Here is a 15,451-nt window from a genome sequence, read left to right on the forward strand (position 1 = left end):
GAAATCGACCAAACACAATGATTCATGATAGTAATTATATATATATATATACACAAAGGGGACACGAGAAAATCAGAGATCACAGAAATTTGCACAATAACATTGCCACTCCCCCGCCTTGGATTTCGGTTCCTCTTTCCACTCTCTCTCAAACCTTTTCAAACCAAAAGTGACTCTCAAAAACCTTCAACCGACGGCTCTCAAAACACTGCAAAAACAAAACAACTCTCTCTCTCTCTCATATCCCCTGAAACCGCAACCTCAAAAACATCAAAAAAAAAATTTAAAAAATAAAAATAAATAAATAAATTTCTTCACCCCTTTTTTTTCTTTTTCTTTCATCAACAAGTTTTGCTCTTCAAAACCAATCACCGCTTCTCCGTCGCCGTTTAGACATTCCGGCAGCGGCCCCACCATGTCGTCCGCCGGCCCCACAACCACCTCTTCCAATTGCACCAGCCCAAGGGTCGCCGCGGGGCCCACCACTACTCGACGGCGCGTCGCCGACAACAACAACAACAACATCATCGTCGACGCCGAGAAACAACAAGTAGTCTCCTCGAGCTTCTCCGATTTCTCCGAGGTCGAACAGGACGACACCGCAACAAACCCCGTTCTGGGTGGGCCCCATCATCATAACCACCACCACCACCACGCGCACCATCACCACCTCCACGCTATCACGCGCTATCTCCTGCTCCGCTCCCGCATACTCCACTGTGTGCCCGAGTCATTCTTCCTCCGCGTGGAGCACCTCCTCCTCTGGCTCGCCGGTTCGGTTCAGTCGCTCCTGTCCGGGAAAAAAGTGGGCCGGAAGATCTTCGCCTTCCTCATGTTCATAATGGTGATGTCGGTTTTCGTGAAGGTGTCTTTCATCGGTGGTGGCGTTGAGATGAATGGAAAGAGCATCGAAAATGGCCACTTGATTTTGCAGCGGTTCAAGGAAGATTGGGCTTCGGCTCAGAGGGTCGTCACAGAAACCGGTTCAGAGACATCAATGCCCAAAAGGGTCCTCGAGAGATTGGCTGTAAGTGATTCTTCAAAACACGTTTCTGCCACACACACAAAAAAAAGTACTTTTTTTCATCTTTCTTTTTTTCTTCCTTCTCTGGGTTGCTCTTGAAAATTCCTTTTTTGTTGGGAATCAGATTTTTACACCTTTTCACTTTTTTTTTTCGTTGGAAAAAATAAATAAATATATATAATTAGTTAAGGGAAACAGAAGTAGAAAAAGGTTAAAACCTAAAAGTGCTTATTTGTTTTTCCTAAGCTTTGGTGATTGGGTTAATAGTTTTCGTTTATATCATTGATTTGGTTTTCTGGGATAAGGAGCTTAGGTGTTAGAATAATAATATTAGGTGCTTGTCGTTTTGTGTACCTCATTTTTTAAACCAAATTTATTTGTTATGATGATTTAATTATGGGATTAATATTAGGGAAAAATGTTCCTGCCTGCATTTATTCTCGAAACGACGTCGTTTTAATATTAAAATTTTAAAAAATTATGAATATAAAGACTATTATAACCCTGAAATAAATTAAAATTACAAAAACACCATGATTTTTGCCCCCAAACAACGTCATATTGATTTACTACAGATAAATTATCTGCAGTAATTACCGGAGGAAAAAACGAAGCTTTAATATTGTGTTATATCCTATGGAAATATTCTGAGTACCTAAGTTTGAGAATCAAGAGTAGGTAAAAAAGTGTAAAATTAAATTCTCAGTGAACCATTCAAAATACATTAAAATATTTAATTTGTTGTAAGGTTGTAATGTCTCGAGTAATTGGAATTTTGGGCACTTTCTCGAAATTTTGACTCGTTATTGTGAAGTTGGTGGCAACTGGCACACGTATGCTAAGTTGAATATTGAGTACTGGCAAGGTGGCTCTGACCGAATCATATTAGTATTGTTTTTCTTTTTATGATATCTCATGTGTTTCAATTTTTTATTTTCTTCTTCTTTGATTCTGTCCATGTTATGTAGCGCAGACATTGTCACACATATTGAATTTTTAAAATTTAATGTGTTTACTGTTAAAATAAAACCTAGGATTATTTCACTATTTTGTGTTTTGGTCCTGTGCTTCATAATCTTAGATTTTCTTTCTTTTTCTTATCATGCTTTGTTTTTCTTTTATTTTCCTATAGACTCCAGAAATATGGATGAAACCAAATAGTGACAGCTATTACCAATGCGTTACTCGACCCAGGAATCGGATAAGTATGTATAATTGCACTTGATTCTTGTCAAGATTCGCTGCACGTAATCAATTTTTTGTTTTCACACTTGTTATTCCACTTTTATTTTTTTCAGGGACAAACTCAAAAACAAATGGCTATCTTCTTGTTCATGCCAATGGTGGATTGAATCAAATGAGAACTGGGGTAAGATCAAATAAAACATAGGATTATATAACATATATATATATATATATATATATATATATATATAGAGGGAGGATATTTTAACTACCAAAAGTTTCTACTACCATCTTACTACCTATCTAATCACCATTGGATTAACATTTTCTCCCTCTTCAAAAACTTTTTAACATTCTCTCTCTTTGATCCAATGGTGATTTAATAGGTAGTAAGGTGGTAGTGGACACTTTTGGTAGTCAAAATATCCCCCCTCATATATATATATATGAATTTATTTTCTCATTTTCCTAAATGACATTTGAGGACGAGTCTTGGAGTAGCGGTAAGGTTGCTCCTTGTGACCAAAAGGTTAAGTATTCAAATTTAAAAAATCAGTCTCTTTGCAAAAATATGTAAGGGGGCGTTTGGTTGAGGAGAAATTTTTTGAATACTAGGGAAATGTAATTGATAGTGAAATGGTTGGAAAGTGAGTTTGGTAGGAAAATGTAAAAAAAGTTGTTTGGTTGAAAAAAAATTTACTGGGCAAATTAAGTAAGATTTATAAAATCTATGTTTGGTTTGAGATAAAATATAGATGGGAAAATAAGTGACAATTACGAAAATATCCCTATTTTTTTGGTACAGATTATTTTTTTTTGGATATTTATAATTTTTTTTTTGGATATTGGTACAGATTATTTTTTAATTTGAATACAAAGGATACTATTTGCTTTTTTCAGCCTCCTACCTAATGATCCAAGACATACTTTACAGGGTTATTTTTGTCAAAGTTTCTTACGTTGGCTTTTCATTTCCCCAACGAAGTTAGAATACTTATATCTAGGTGGTATTTTTGGGTTGAATTTTTGTACTCATTTTACACTGAAAATGGATTCCTATGCAAATGATAATTGTGGGAAAATTTTCTCACATTTGCTACCAAACATGGGAGTCTGACTTTCCTATGCATTTGAAAATAATACTCCAACCAAACACCCCCTAAGAGTAAAGTTATGTAGAATCGATCCTTATCTCTAACCTCGTAAGTTGGGAAGCCTTGTGAATCGGGATTTTCTCTTTTATTTCCCTAAATGATATTTCTATTGGCTAATTCTCGTAACCCTCATTGACTTGCAGATATGTGATATGGTTGCAGTGGCAAAAATAATGAATGCCACTCTTGTCCTTCCTTCTCTTGACCATGATTCGTTTTGGACTGATCCAAGGTAAATTTCATATTTAATAAGTGTGTTAAGTGAAACATTAACTTATCTCCTCATGTTACCATTTTTCCAAAATATAATGTCCCTAATATATTTCAGTGACTTTAAAGATATTTTTGACTGGAGGCACTTCATGAAATCTTTGAAAGACGACATTGAGATAGTTGAGTATTTGCCAGTGCGGTATGCTTCTGTGAAACCTCTTGTGAAAGCCCCTGTTTCCTGGTCAAAGGTATGGACAGTTAAATAATGTGACAACATTGTAACAATTTTTCTCTTAGTGCAATAGTGGCTAAGATACTTCATTTGCAGGCTAGTTATTATAGAGGTGAGATTCTTTCATTGTTGAAGCGACATAAAGTCGTACAATTTACCCACACAGATTCACGACTTGCCAACAATGGCCTTGCTTCTTCTATTCAGAAGCTAAGATGCCGTGCCAATTACCAAGCTCTCAAGTATACCGCAGAGATTGAGGAGCTTGGGAGGACTTTGGTCAATAGGCTAAGAAACAATAATGAACCATATATTGCCCTTCATTTAAGGTATTTTCTTCTTATGGACTTACAACTCTATGCTTACTTTCGAGAATGGATGCTCTCATGTGACATGAGTTTATACGAGAATATTTTAGTCCTACAGATACGAATCACCCTTTATCTTAATGCATTCTCTCGTCACCATTCATTTGTATCTGCCCATCTTGATAATTGAGATCCTTTCACATAACCTCATGTCAGTGACAGGATCCATTCCTGCTTTTATTTATTTTATAAAGTGCTAAACTATGGCAGTTTTCTTATTTTGTTTCTCTCTCTCTTTACAATATAGATACGAGAAAGACATGCTAGCTTTTACCGGCTGCAGTCATAATCTCACTGCTGAGGAGGCTGAGGAACTAAGGGTTATGAGGTATGAAGTGAAGCACTGGAAGGAAAAAGAGATTGATAGTGTTGAAAGAAGAATGCAAGGGGGGTGCCCTATGTCACCTAGAGAGGCAGCAGTTTTTCTTAAGGCCATGGGGTACCCTTCAACTACAACAATCTACATAGTTGCAGGGCCTATCTATGGTAGCAATAGTATGGCAGCCTTTCGCTCAGAGTACCCTAATGTCTTTACTCATTCCACCCTTGCAACTGAGGAGGAGCTAGAACCCTTCAAGCCTTATCAAAATCGTCTTGCTGCTTTGGATTATATAGTGGCCTTGGAAAGTGATGTCTTTGTCTATACTTATGATGGAAACATGGCCAAGGCAGTGCAGGGCCATAGGAGGTTTGAAGGATTTCGGAAGACTATTAATCCTGACAGGTTAGTTCATGTCAAGAACCAAATCTCCAAAAACTTAACCTGTTATGTGAAAACACACCAATGTTTTTATATTATATATCTAACAATGGTGAAAGCTTTGTCACCAGTTTGTATTTTGTCTTGACGCTTTGGTCTTGACACGTGGATAATGGACAAGTCCGCCTATCTTATGCTGAAATTCAACTTTCTATTTAGAAGGATGGGGTGGCATGGATCAAACTTAGACAACTTGTTAATAAGGCTTTAATACCATGTTTAGAACCAGTTAGGGGAAGGCACATAAATGCTTTTATATTATATCTTTAGCCATGATGAAAGCATCGTAATCGGTGTATGTTATAACTCTAACCGTTCACAAAACATAAATCACTACATAGTTTTTCTTTCCTTTATATATTTATTTAGAGTTAGTTTTGTGTTGGCATTGTTCATGTTACTGACATGTAATCTGTTTCATTTTCTTTTCAGATTAAATTTTGTTAGGCTGATTGATCATATGGATGAGGGTTCCATATCTTGGGAAGCATTTTCTTCTGAGGTTAAAAATTTGCATTCCGACAGGCTAGGTGGACCTTATCTTAGACAGATAGGAGAGTCACCAAGAACAGAGGAGAACTTTTTTGCTAATCCCTTTCCTGGTTGTGTCTGTAACAAAACTCAGGAGCTAATTGCAAGCCTGAAACCAGACCATCGATTTGGTGATGGATCACAAAGATAGTGTCTTGGTTTTTTTAGTATATGACTAGGCAAAAGAGTGGGTTTCATTGTGCATTATGACACTGCCTTAAAGTTAAAGGAAGCTCATTCGGGTTTGTAGTGGGAAAGTGCTTCCTTTGTCCAACCTGGTTGATGAGACTGCTGAAGAATCAAAGGGTCCTTGTGGAGTTCTCATTTCATTCAAAACACGAGTTTCAGTTTAGGCATAAGAAAAGGGAAAGAATACAAAATTTGTGTATAATCAAAAGGAAAATCACAGGTTAGATTGGTATACTGGGGAGATTGGCATTGACCATGCCCCTATGGATGTGAGAGGCACACTGTTAAGTTTGATTCATTGATTCTTTTTTGAAGGAGAATTGCCAAATGGAGCATATTCCAATTTTGAATATAACACTTATACGATACTAGTTTCATACCTTTACAATAGATACTTTTTCGCAGGAGGATTATCTTACTTCGGTATAAGTTATATTTTAAATCTTAGTTATTGATCCCGTTTGTATCTAATGGTTCAGGTGATTAATAAATTAAAACTGTTAGATATTAGTATGATCAACAATTAAGATTGAATCTAAGATAAGCTATTCTTATATTGGAATAAATATATCCTGTCCCATCTTGTTTATATTTTATATTTATATTGTACCGATCTGTCTTGAATTGCTGGCTACGAGTGTAGTATTATTGATAACTAGTTGATTTTTTATGTATTTTTTAATGCTATTCATTATCTTGTTTGATAAGCAAAGAAAGGTCCCTACTTCTATAAATAAAGTTCATAACATTCTAGATATTGTACGGTGAAAGAATTTTTTCTTTCGTTCGTCTTGTTTGTATATGGTCCCTGGTCCCTGTGGGGGACATTGGATTTTGTTTATGAAGACAACGTGCTATTGAACACAAATTATTTATATATACTTTTTCACTAGGAGGCCAATCAATACTCGAATATCAACTTGGTCCCGATCAAAAAATAAATCTTGGTATGTAGGGTTTTCTAATTTAGGAGGTAAGGGATCAGAGTTGATTGTACATTGTCTTAATTTTTTTTTTAAATAAACTGCAGTTATCATCCATAGAAGTTAATTCTGTTTGAGCCAGAAATATTCACATCATGGTGGGGCTAACTCTCTTATAAGAATTTTTTTACATTCATGAGAATTTGAACCAAAGACATTGCTTAAGCGAAATCAAATATATACCACTTGAACCAATCTTTTTTTATTAATTTTATATGTGTGCAAAGATATTGTTTTTTGGACTCAACTTCCGATCATAAGAAACAATATTACTATTGCTCTAAAATTTACTCACCTAATAAAAAATTGCTAACTGAAATTTGAATGCTTGCATTGCAGATAAAATATGATCTCACCGAGCTCACATTGCTATTTGAATCCACCTTGTGATTTGTCTTGTTTATTTAATTAGAAAGAATTTATATATTTTAGAATATGGAGGATTGGTGGATGGACTAAATTTGAGACCATTCCAAGGTAGCGGCCAAAGCAGGAAAGATGGCAATGCAAAGGAAATAAGGAATTCCAAAATCATTTTCAACCTTTCACCTCTCTTACAATTATTTATTAGGCTACCCAAAATTAACCTAAGAAACTCCTTTGTCCTATTTTTTGCTATTGAAATTGCTAGTAATAGTTAAAAGGGTAAATGGAAATGGGAAACCTCATCTCACGCTTTACTTTGCACTTGGCACGCTTCTTTTTCAACCCCGTCTTTCAATCAATCCCTTACGAAGGGAAGAAAAAGGTGGCAGAAAAAAATGAAAGTAAAGAAAGAAAGAAGTGTATTAGTATGACTTTACGATATTTAGATATAGTTGGTTCGTTACCACTTTGTGTAAAAAGAAGAAAAAAGTGCATTACACGTTACATGAAACCTTAGACGTATTTTATGCCAAATTAGTCGGTGGAACACAATACTAAAAGTTCTTGTTATAGTCTCTTCTGTTCTTTGGAAACAAAGTGAAGAGAAAGTCATCCAAGCACACTCCTTATGTCACATTATTCACAAAAAATTATCTGAATGTCACGGATAGGATTTTTTTTTAAAAATGCCACGTCATCTAACTCGCTGTAACACTTGGCGAGTTAGGTGTGAAAACGTGACACCGGGGTCATGGCCATGTAAACTGTTTCACAGTATAATGAGATTACGTGGCAGACAGCGTGTCAAACTCACTATAATGCATAGCATGTTACGTGTCAGGTTGACGTGTTACATGTCTGACATGTTTCAAACTCATTATGCTGCATAGCATGTTACATGTCAGCCTTTCTGACATATGGTTATACATGTGGTACATTGATTATTATGTGTAAGTAGCTCAGCAATTCATCGTTTTTGGTCTAATAAATTATAGGATAATTTTAATGATTGAATTTTGTATTTTGAAATAAAATGGTTTAAGGAAAATTAATATTGGTTTGAATATTTTAGTTTTAAATAACTTATGTTAAAATAATTTAATTTAGGACTGTTAATTTAATTTAAATTATGTGTGTTAATTAATTTAATTTAATATAGGAGTGTTAATTAATATAATTTAATTTAGTTTATGTTAAGTTAAGTAAAATTATTTTTAACTGTTAATTAATTTACTTTAATTTAGGAGTGTTAATGAATTAAATTAAATTTATGTTTGTTAATTAATTTAGTTAAATTGTTTTATATTAATTTAACTTATTTTAGAACTATTAATTAATTATTTCTTGGAGTGTTAATTAATTTCATTTAATTAAGTTTATCTTAATTTTAAAAAAAATTGAACTGTTAAGTAATTTAATTTTATTTAGGAGTTTTAATGAATTAAATTAATTTATGTTTGTTAATTAATTTAGCTTAATTTTGCCTATATTAATTTAAATTATTTTAGATATGTTAATTAATTATTTTTAGGAGTGTTTATTAATTTCATTTAATTTAGTTTATGTTAAGTTAAAATTGTTTTGAACTGTTAAGTAATCTAATTTAATTTAGGAGTGTTAATGAAAATTATGTAGCCTGGCACTTTTTGTAAAAATCTCGTAAAACGTGTTTCTGTCGGATATTTTGTATTGTGGTTTAGGCAACCAGTAGAGTCCAGAAATCTGAAAAAGTTCAATAAAAGACTGTTCAAGTCCAATATATTTCATACTAGTCATTTTTAGATCAAAAGTATTTAGTTTAGAAGTTTTACGGTTTTGTGTGGAAAATTGCACCGTTAGTGATTCACAATGCATGTTTTCAAAAATAGTGTCTGAATCCATCTGTGAATAGCTTAAAATATTCCTTATGGAATATAAGTGAGTGAAAATAAGCTCTGAAAAATAAAATTATATCCATGGCTTTAAGTGAAATTAATTGAGAAGAAAACATCAGTTAAATGACCACATGTCTTATAAGAGCAAGTGACTTAAGTGAAACACTATTCATTCACCTTTCTTCCTCTTCTCTCTCCTCTTGGTTGACCCCTTCGTCTCCATTAGAGCTAGGTTTTCAAGTTTCTTCCTCTCTTGATTTCTCCATCCCCACTTAACCAAATACAAAAGTGCATTACATGATTTTAATAGTAAAACACCCAAGGAATCCATTCCACTGCTTGGTTTGGGCTAGAATTGAGTGTGTGAAGAGTTTCTCCCCTCTCCAATTTCGTGGCACTATTCACAAGATCAAGAAAGTGGGGGGGGGGGGGTTTGATGAGCCAAGCTTGGTGGATGATCTTTGAGCCTTGGATTGATAATTAGAGGTAAGAAATCTTCATTCCTATGGTTCCAATTTTGATTCCCAAGTCTTGAATGTTTAAGAGCATGTTAGGATTTAACGATTATGCCTTGTCTTTGGAGTTTTAAGTTGTGAGTAAGGAAGAATATATGTTAGTAGTTTGAATTGTGTATGTAGTTACGTAAATAAAAAGAAAAATCCTATGGCTCCTCTCCTATGCATGTTCGACCCTAAGGGAGAAAATAGGAGTTTGAAATGCAAATTAAATTTTGAACATGTGTGTATGATTTGGAATATATGTATGTGTAAGAGAGTGTAGAGTTAAATGGTTGAAGAATTCCTTGATTGTAAAAATGCCACTTTGAGGCCTATGTGCTTTAATTGTGGAACCTTGGAAAATCATGAATATGTTAATGAATCTTGGATTAGATGTGTATGATAAGCTTGAATTTGATGGACTAAAGCATTGGGATCATGAAATTGGCATGATTTCCTTTATGTGCCTCTTAGCCATTTACAAAGGAAGTATGTTTTAAGAGTGACTGTTTGTGCTAGTGAGCACTTATACGGTTTAAAGACTATATGATTAGATATTTAAACCTTTGGTTGGGTTAGATAAAAAAAATGAATAAGTTCCTTCTTTGGGCTTTATATGTGAATCTGGCTATTTTCAAATGAGGTATGTGCTAGGAGTTACTATTTTGCAAAATGAGCACACTTTTTTTCGTAGAATAATGTTCTAAGGTGTTTGAACCTTCTCTTTGGTGAAAGACAAAAGAAAATAAGGTAGCTCCTTTGTATGGCCTTAAAATGAGTTTTGGCCATTTTCGAAGGAGGTATACGTTCGGTGATACTGTTTCGCAAAGTGAGAACACTTTTATGCGTAAAATAATTTATATAGGTGTCTAAGCTTGGGTTTAGGCACTAGACAAAGAAAAGTCTTATAGCTTATTTGTAATGGGCACTCTGCCTTAAATTGGAAAAAATAAGCTTTAAGGTGCTAAGAGGAGTTATGAGTATTCTGAAGGCCTTTTGAGACTATCCTAAGACTAGGTAAATGTGTGGAATTATAAGAAGATCTGTTGAACAAAGAACCACTCACTCATGGTCTAATATGGTTAAGTTAAAAGAAAATTAGTTATGACTTGTGTATGGCATAATATTGACATAAGAATTGATAAATAAAAGATGAAATCAAGAAATGGTGTGTTTGGTTAATTACTTGGCTTTGAACCATTTTATTGATATTTGTGTGGATTCCTTATTCTAGGTGCGCCTAGGAGTCTTGTTGAGGATCCTGCATCATAGGAGGCCAAGTAACTCGTATTTTGGGTAGGCCATTTATACAGCTTCAAGAGGTAAGTTCTATATTTAAGGGGTTCGCTTCTAGTTTGTGCCCCGCCATAGTGTACGGACTATGGTCGGGTTGTATGATATGTATGAGATATATGATATAGATGCATTCATATAAAGCTATATGATTATGTGATATGACATGTTTTATGTGATATGTATGATGATTCTTGGTCATTGAATCGGTGCGCACCAACTCCATGTAGGGGAGAGACCATTGGAAATAATGGTGTACACCAATGAGATATTCGATATTCCATGTAAGGGAGAGACCCTTGGGAATAACTGCGTTGATTTTCACTTGGAGAGAGGTCCTTGGGGAATGACTGTGTACTTCAGAGATATTATATGAGTTATGTTTAGTACAATATGATATATATGATGTTTTGTATATTATGTATTTGACTGTCACGTAGAAAGTGGGGCTAGGGCATGGAGAGTTCTCTATAAACCTGAAGCTTACTGGAGATTCGTCTCTCACACTATTTGGGGATATGATTTCAGGAACACAATTAGCTGGAGAGCCCTCACGGGGCAAGGACACTACCTGTGGCTAGAGGTGCTAGCATGAGGATATGGAGTTTTGGGTAGTCTGAGGCTACTATTTATTATAGATGTTATTTTTGGAGAGTGTGTATTGTTGTATTATGCTCTCTATATTTAGGGATCATGATATCTGATCTAGAGTTATGTATATGGCCTGTATATGTGTTGTACATGCTTTTCGCTTTTGATGCATATACATTTTAGTATTCAGGCATTATTATGTGATGAGGTATATTCTAACTAGGAGTGTGCATGGAGCGATGCATAATCGGTTTTAACAAAAATCGAACTGAACCGATTTTAAATAGTTTGGTTTTAAAATCGAACTAGTTTTCTTCTTTTAAAACCGGTTTTTAATTTTCTATCCGGTTTATGGTTTATAACCAGTTTTGATTTAAAATTGGTTTTAAACCGGTTTTAGTTCAAAACCGATTTTAAATCAAATCCGGTTACGAACCACAAACCGATTATCAACTTCAAAATCAATTTTTTAACAAATTCGAAATCGATTTTTGATAAATTGTGCTATTTTTATAAGTAGTCGTTTGTTTCTCCCGGTTATAGGTAGTTGACTAACTATTTCTTGCAAGAATCTTCATTGTTTTGGAACTCTCCGGACGAAATGATTCTTATAGAAATTGTTTCGTGTTGTTTTGAGAGTGATTGGTAGAAGAACAGTTGAATTATTTTAAAATTATAAAAAAATTGCTCTTTGTTCTCTCAAGGTTTATGTTACTTAGAGTTTTATTTGAACTGATGGAGGAAGGTATCGATAGGGGTGTTCAAAATATCCAAAAGAACTAAACCAATCCATAACAAAACTGCTCCACATTTTATAAATCGGTTATTTTTAAAAATTGATTTCATATGAAACTGTATTTTATTTTATAAACCGGTTATTTACCAAACCATAAAAATAATTGGTTATCCATAACCAAACTGCTTTTCAATTGAAGAACAAATAAGTAAATCCGTTGTGAGTTGTCCTTTTAACGGCGCTGATTCATCATCTTAAACATCTCAGAGATGTTAAGCCAATTGATTAATTTCGTTTTCCTTTTCGTTATGATTTTTTAACTTCTTCTTTGTCGTTTCAAAGCCTTCGTCTTGTCAAGTAGTGAGTTTATCCAGAGGTTTGTATGTGGTTATTTATTTATTTTTTGGGAAAAAAAAGTTGTTACGTTACATAAGAAATGCTTTCTTAGGATGCAACCTTTCGATTTATGTGTATTTTTTAAAAAATAAATAAATATTTTCTACTTTAGCTGCTTAACTTTTTCTGCTAGTTTATTGTTTGGAAGTGTAAGTCAATTGTCTAATATAATAGGCATGATAAAAAATAATACTTAATTGTTCTTTAATTGTATAACAGTTTGGTTATGGATAACCAATTATTTTTATGGTTTGGTAAATAACCAGTTTATAAAATAAAATGCAGTTTCATATGAAATCGGTTTTTAAAAATAATCGGTTTTTAAAATGTGAAGCAGTTTGGTTATGGATTGGTTTGGTTCTTTTGGACATTTTGAACACCCTTAATTCTAACATGTGATTATTGCATGTTGTTAGATTTAGAGGCACAGAGCCTTGTATGCATGCGCCCATGGATGGGTTTTATAGTCATATGTGATATATATATATATATGATATATTATGATGCATGTGCTTATCAGGACATTATGAGAGTGGGATTATATCCCCGTTTATCCGAGAAACAAACGGAACTCTGTCTGATTTGAGACTCCGTCTGGAATAACACTCATGGTCATATTCTAATGGTATATTATCTTTGACTATGGTCATTGATCACGGATGTATTAGAGAATAAAAGGAAAGTATGTTATGCACAAGTAAGAAAAGATGTATGTGTTGCAATATATCATGTGAATTAAAAGGAAAGAAAATAAAATAAAAAGTTAGCTCGTACTTCCGTTAATCGAGTTAAAAGATTAAGTAAGACTTCCACTTATGTATGTTTAAATATCATATGTATGTTAATTGAACAGGCTCAAGACGGAGATGTTACACATATATGTGTTGGCACTGAACAATCACACTCAAAATTGCAATACAGAATATAGAGTAGGGAAGAAAGAATGGAAACACGGATTTGTCCCGATTCACCTAATGTGAGTTACGTCTAGCAATGTTTAACTATACTCTCTTCACTGTATTTGTTACGGCACTCAATTTGCAAGAAAAATATAAATAGGATTAGAAATCATTTATCAGCATCCCGCCGGCAAGAGTCTAATGTAAACATAGACAAAAATTAAAGATCATTTCGTTGGAAGTAAAGCAGTATTATTGTGTTTCACTATTCAATTGAAGAAAAAAAAAATTCACACACCGTGCGTATGCTGAAAGATTTAGGAAACGGGTAAACTTTCACATTATTTTATAAGGGTTAGTTAATCTTTCACTTAAGAAAATGTATGAATTCAGGAATCCCCTTTAGTAAGCAATCTGTAATCCCTATAAATCCTTACCAATGTTTGATGGTTTGGCCTGCCCTTAGAATTGGACAATCTTTCATCCCCTATACTTTTTATATACCAAAATTTGGTATACTTAAGAACTATCTAAATGCCCGTCTCATCCCGGTGGCTTTTGTTTAGCAATATGTATATACTGTTCCCAAAATATTTTGCACTCAAAGTTCCATTTTTCCTCAGTGGACGACTTCAAGCTATAGTGGAATAGTAACGCAAGGAAATACCAAAGAATGACTAGTTGACATGGTTCAAGACCAAGCAAGAATTGTTAGATGAGTTATCACTTATCACAAACACATAAACTATACTTCTGTTTTTGACTAAACTCATATACTATACTTGAGCGAAGTGAAAGAGGTACTCAACCAATATAGAAAGTAAAGTAGCAAAAAAAATGATATTGTTCAAGCAATAATTTCTGAAAAGAAAATGTGTTAGTCGTTAGACTTTGAGAATATAGTGGCAAATGCACTAACTTTGTTTTCTCACTTTTCTTCTTTGTCATGGAAAGTTCTTCTTGTTTTCCTATTAGACCAGAAGTTCTCTATGTAATTCTAATGTTTAATAGGAAAGAAAAACGATGTGGTCCAAGCAAGGATAAACGTCATTATGATCTATACTTAGTGGGAAGGGAACTCACTATTTTTCTTTTCTGCTTTGAATATTTGACATTACAAAAAATAGCATTTTGAATTTTTTGTATTTATTATTAAAATGAGGGTGTGAAAATTAATATTTTCCAATGGGTCTTATTTTTGTCACGTCAACTGCCAACTTAAGTGGTCAAAGCTACATGAAAATGCAGCACCACATAAGAAATTTTCTGGTTGCATAAACCATTTTTTATTTCACTCTTAAGGTTAAATTTTGTCGTGGAAGATCTCATCCGTTTATTCACATATTAACGGTCACAATTTAATTTAAAAATTCATAAAATAATAAAATAAAAATTATCACTTTAATTAATAACCGTTAATGAATAAATGGTTGAAATCTTTCACTTATGAAATCTCCGAATGAAAATGCAAACCAATGTTTGGGCTTAATATTCAGGACTTGATAACTCACTGTTTGATGTCGTTAAATAAAAGCCATGCACTGACAAGAATTGGGCCTGAACCACTTACCTCATCTATATAATATTTTCGAGTGTCTTTAGAATTACAATATCGCACTTTTGTGTTATTGGTCAATTATTTGTTAGATAAGGGCAACTTTATCTTGGAGAGGCTTTATTGTCTTGGAGCCTTGATATTCTTTTGTTTTTTCTTACTCTCTCATTCTAATTTCCTTCAAATGATAATTAATGTATAATAAAAAATTAATGGTATTTAAAAAAAAAATTCATTCATAGCTATTATACCTAACGTATTATTGGAAAAAAATATTATGGATTCAGGTTGATGATAGATATTATAAGTTACGTGACAATATTTTTATTTATTTTAAATGATTTAAAATTCAATATATATACTTTTTAAACAATGTAAGTTATGAACATACTAGACTTGTATATGATTTTTCATGACCTCGGATCCTTGCAATAAAACTCTTGTATAAAAAGAACTTCTAAAACATACCTATCTTAGCCTATCCAAAACAAAACAAAAAACAAAACAAAAGAGGTCAGGGGAAATAAAAAGATTGTAGCACATTTTATTTGGGCTATGATAAATATGCAAAAGTCTATGCAGCTTAGTGGGATTTCTTCTATTAT

The 15,451-nt window shown here is 33.5% G+C and overlaps 1 protein-coding gene across 1 annotated transcript; it reads left to right on the forward strand.

The window, feature by feature from the left end:
- Positions 1-415: 415 nt before the first annotated feature.
- On the forward strand, positions 416-5,618 carry LOC133283750 (O-fucosyltransferase 19). Its single transcript, XM_061480663.1, has 9 exons — positions 416-1,027; positions 2,157-2,229; positions 2,323-2,393; positions 3,381-3,384; positions 3,526-3,595; positions 3,719-3,824; positions 3,905-4,137; positions 4,424-4,864; positions 5,369-5,618. The coding sequence occupies exons 1-9, from the start codon at positions 416-418 to the stop codon at positions 5,616-5,618; spliced, it is 1,860 nt and encodes a 619-aa protein (XP_061336647.1).
- Positions 5,619-15,451: the final 9,833 nt, after the last annotated feature.

This window comes from Gastrolobium bilobum, unplaced genomic scaffold, assembly GCF_033153095.1.
Source record: "Gastrolobium bilobum isolate Gb01-03AN ecotype WA unplaced genomic scaffold, APGP_CSIRO_Gbil_v1 utg1608, whole genome shotgun sequence".
Classification (NCBI taxonomy): domain Eukaryota; kingdom Viridiplantae; phylum Streptophyta; class Magnoliopsida; order Fabales; family Fabaceae; genus Gastrolobium; species Gastrolobium bilobum.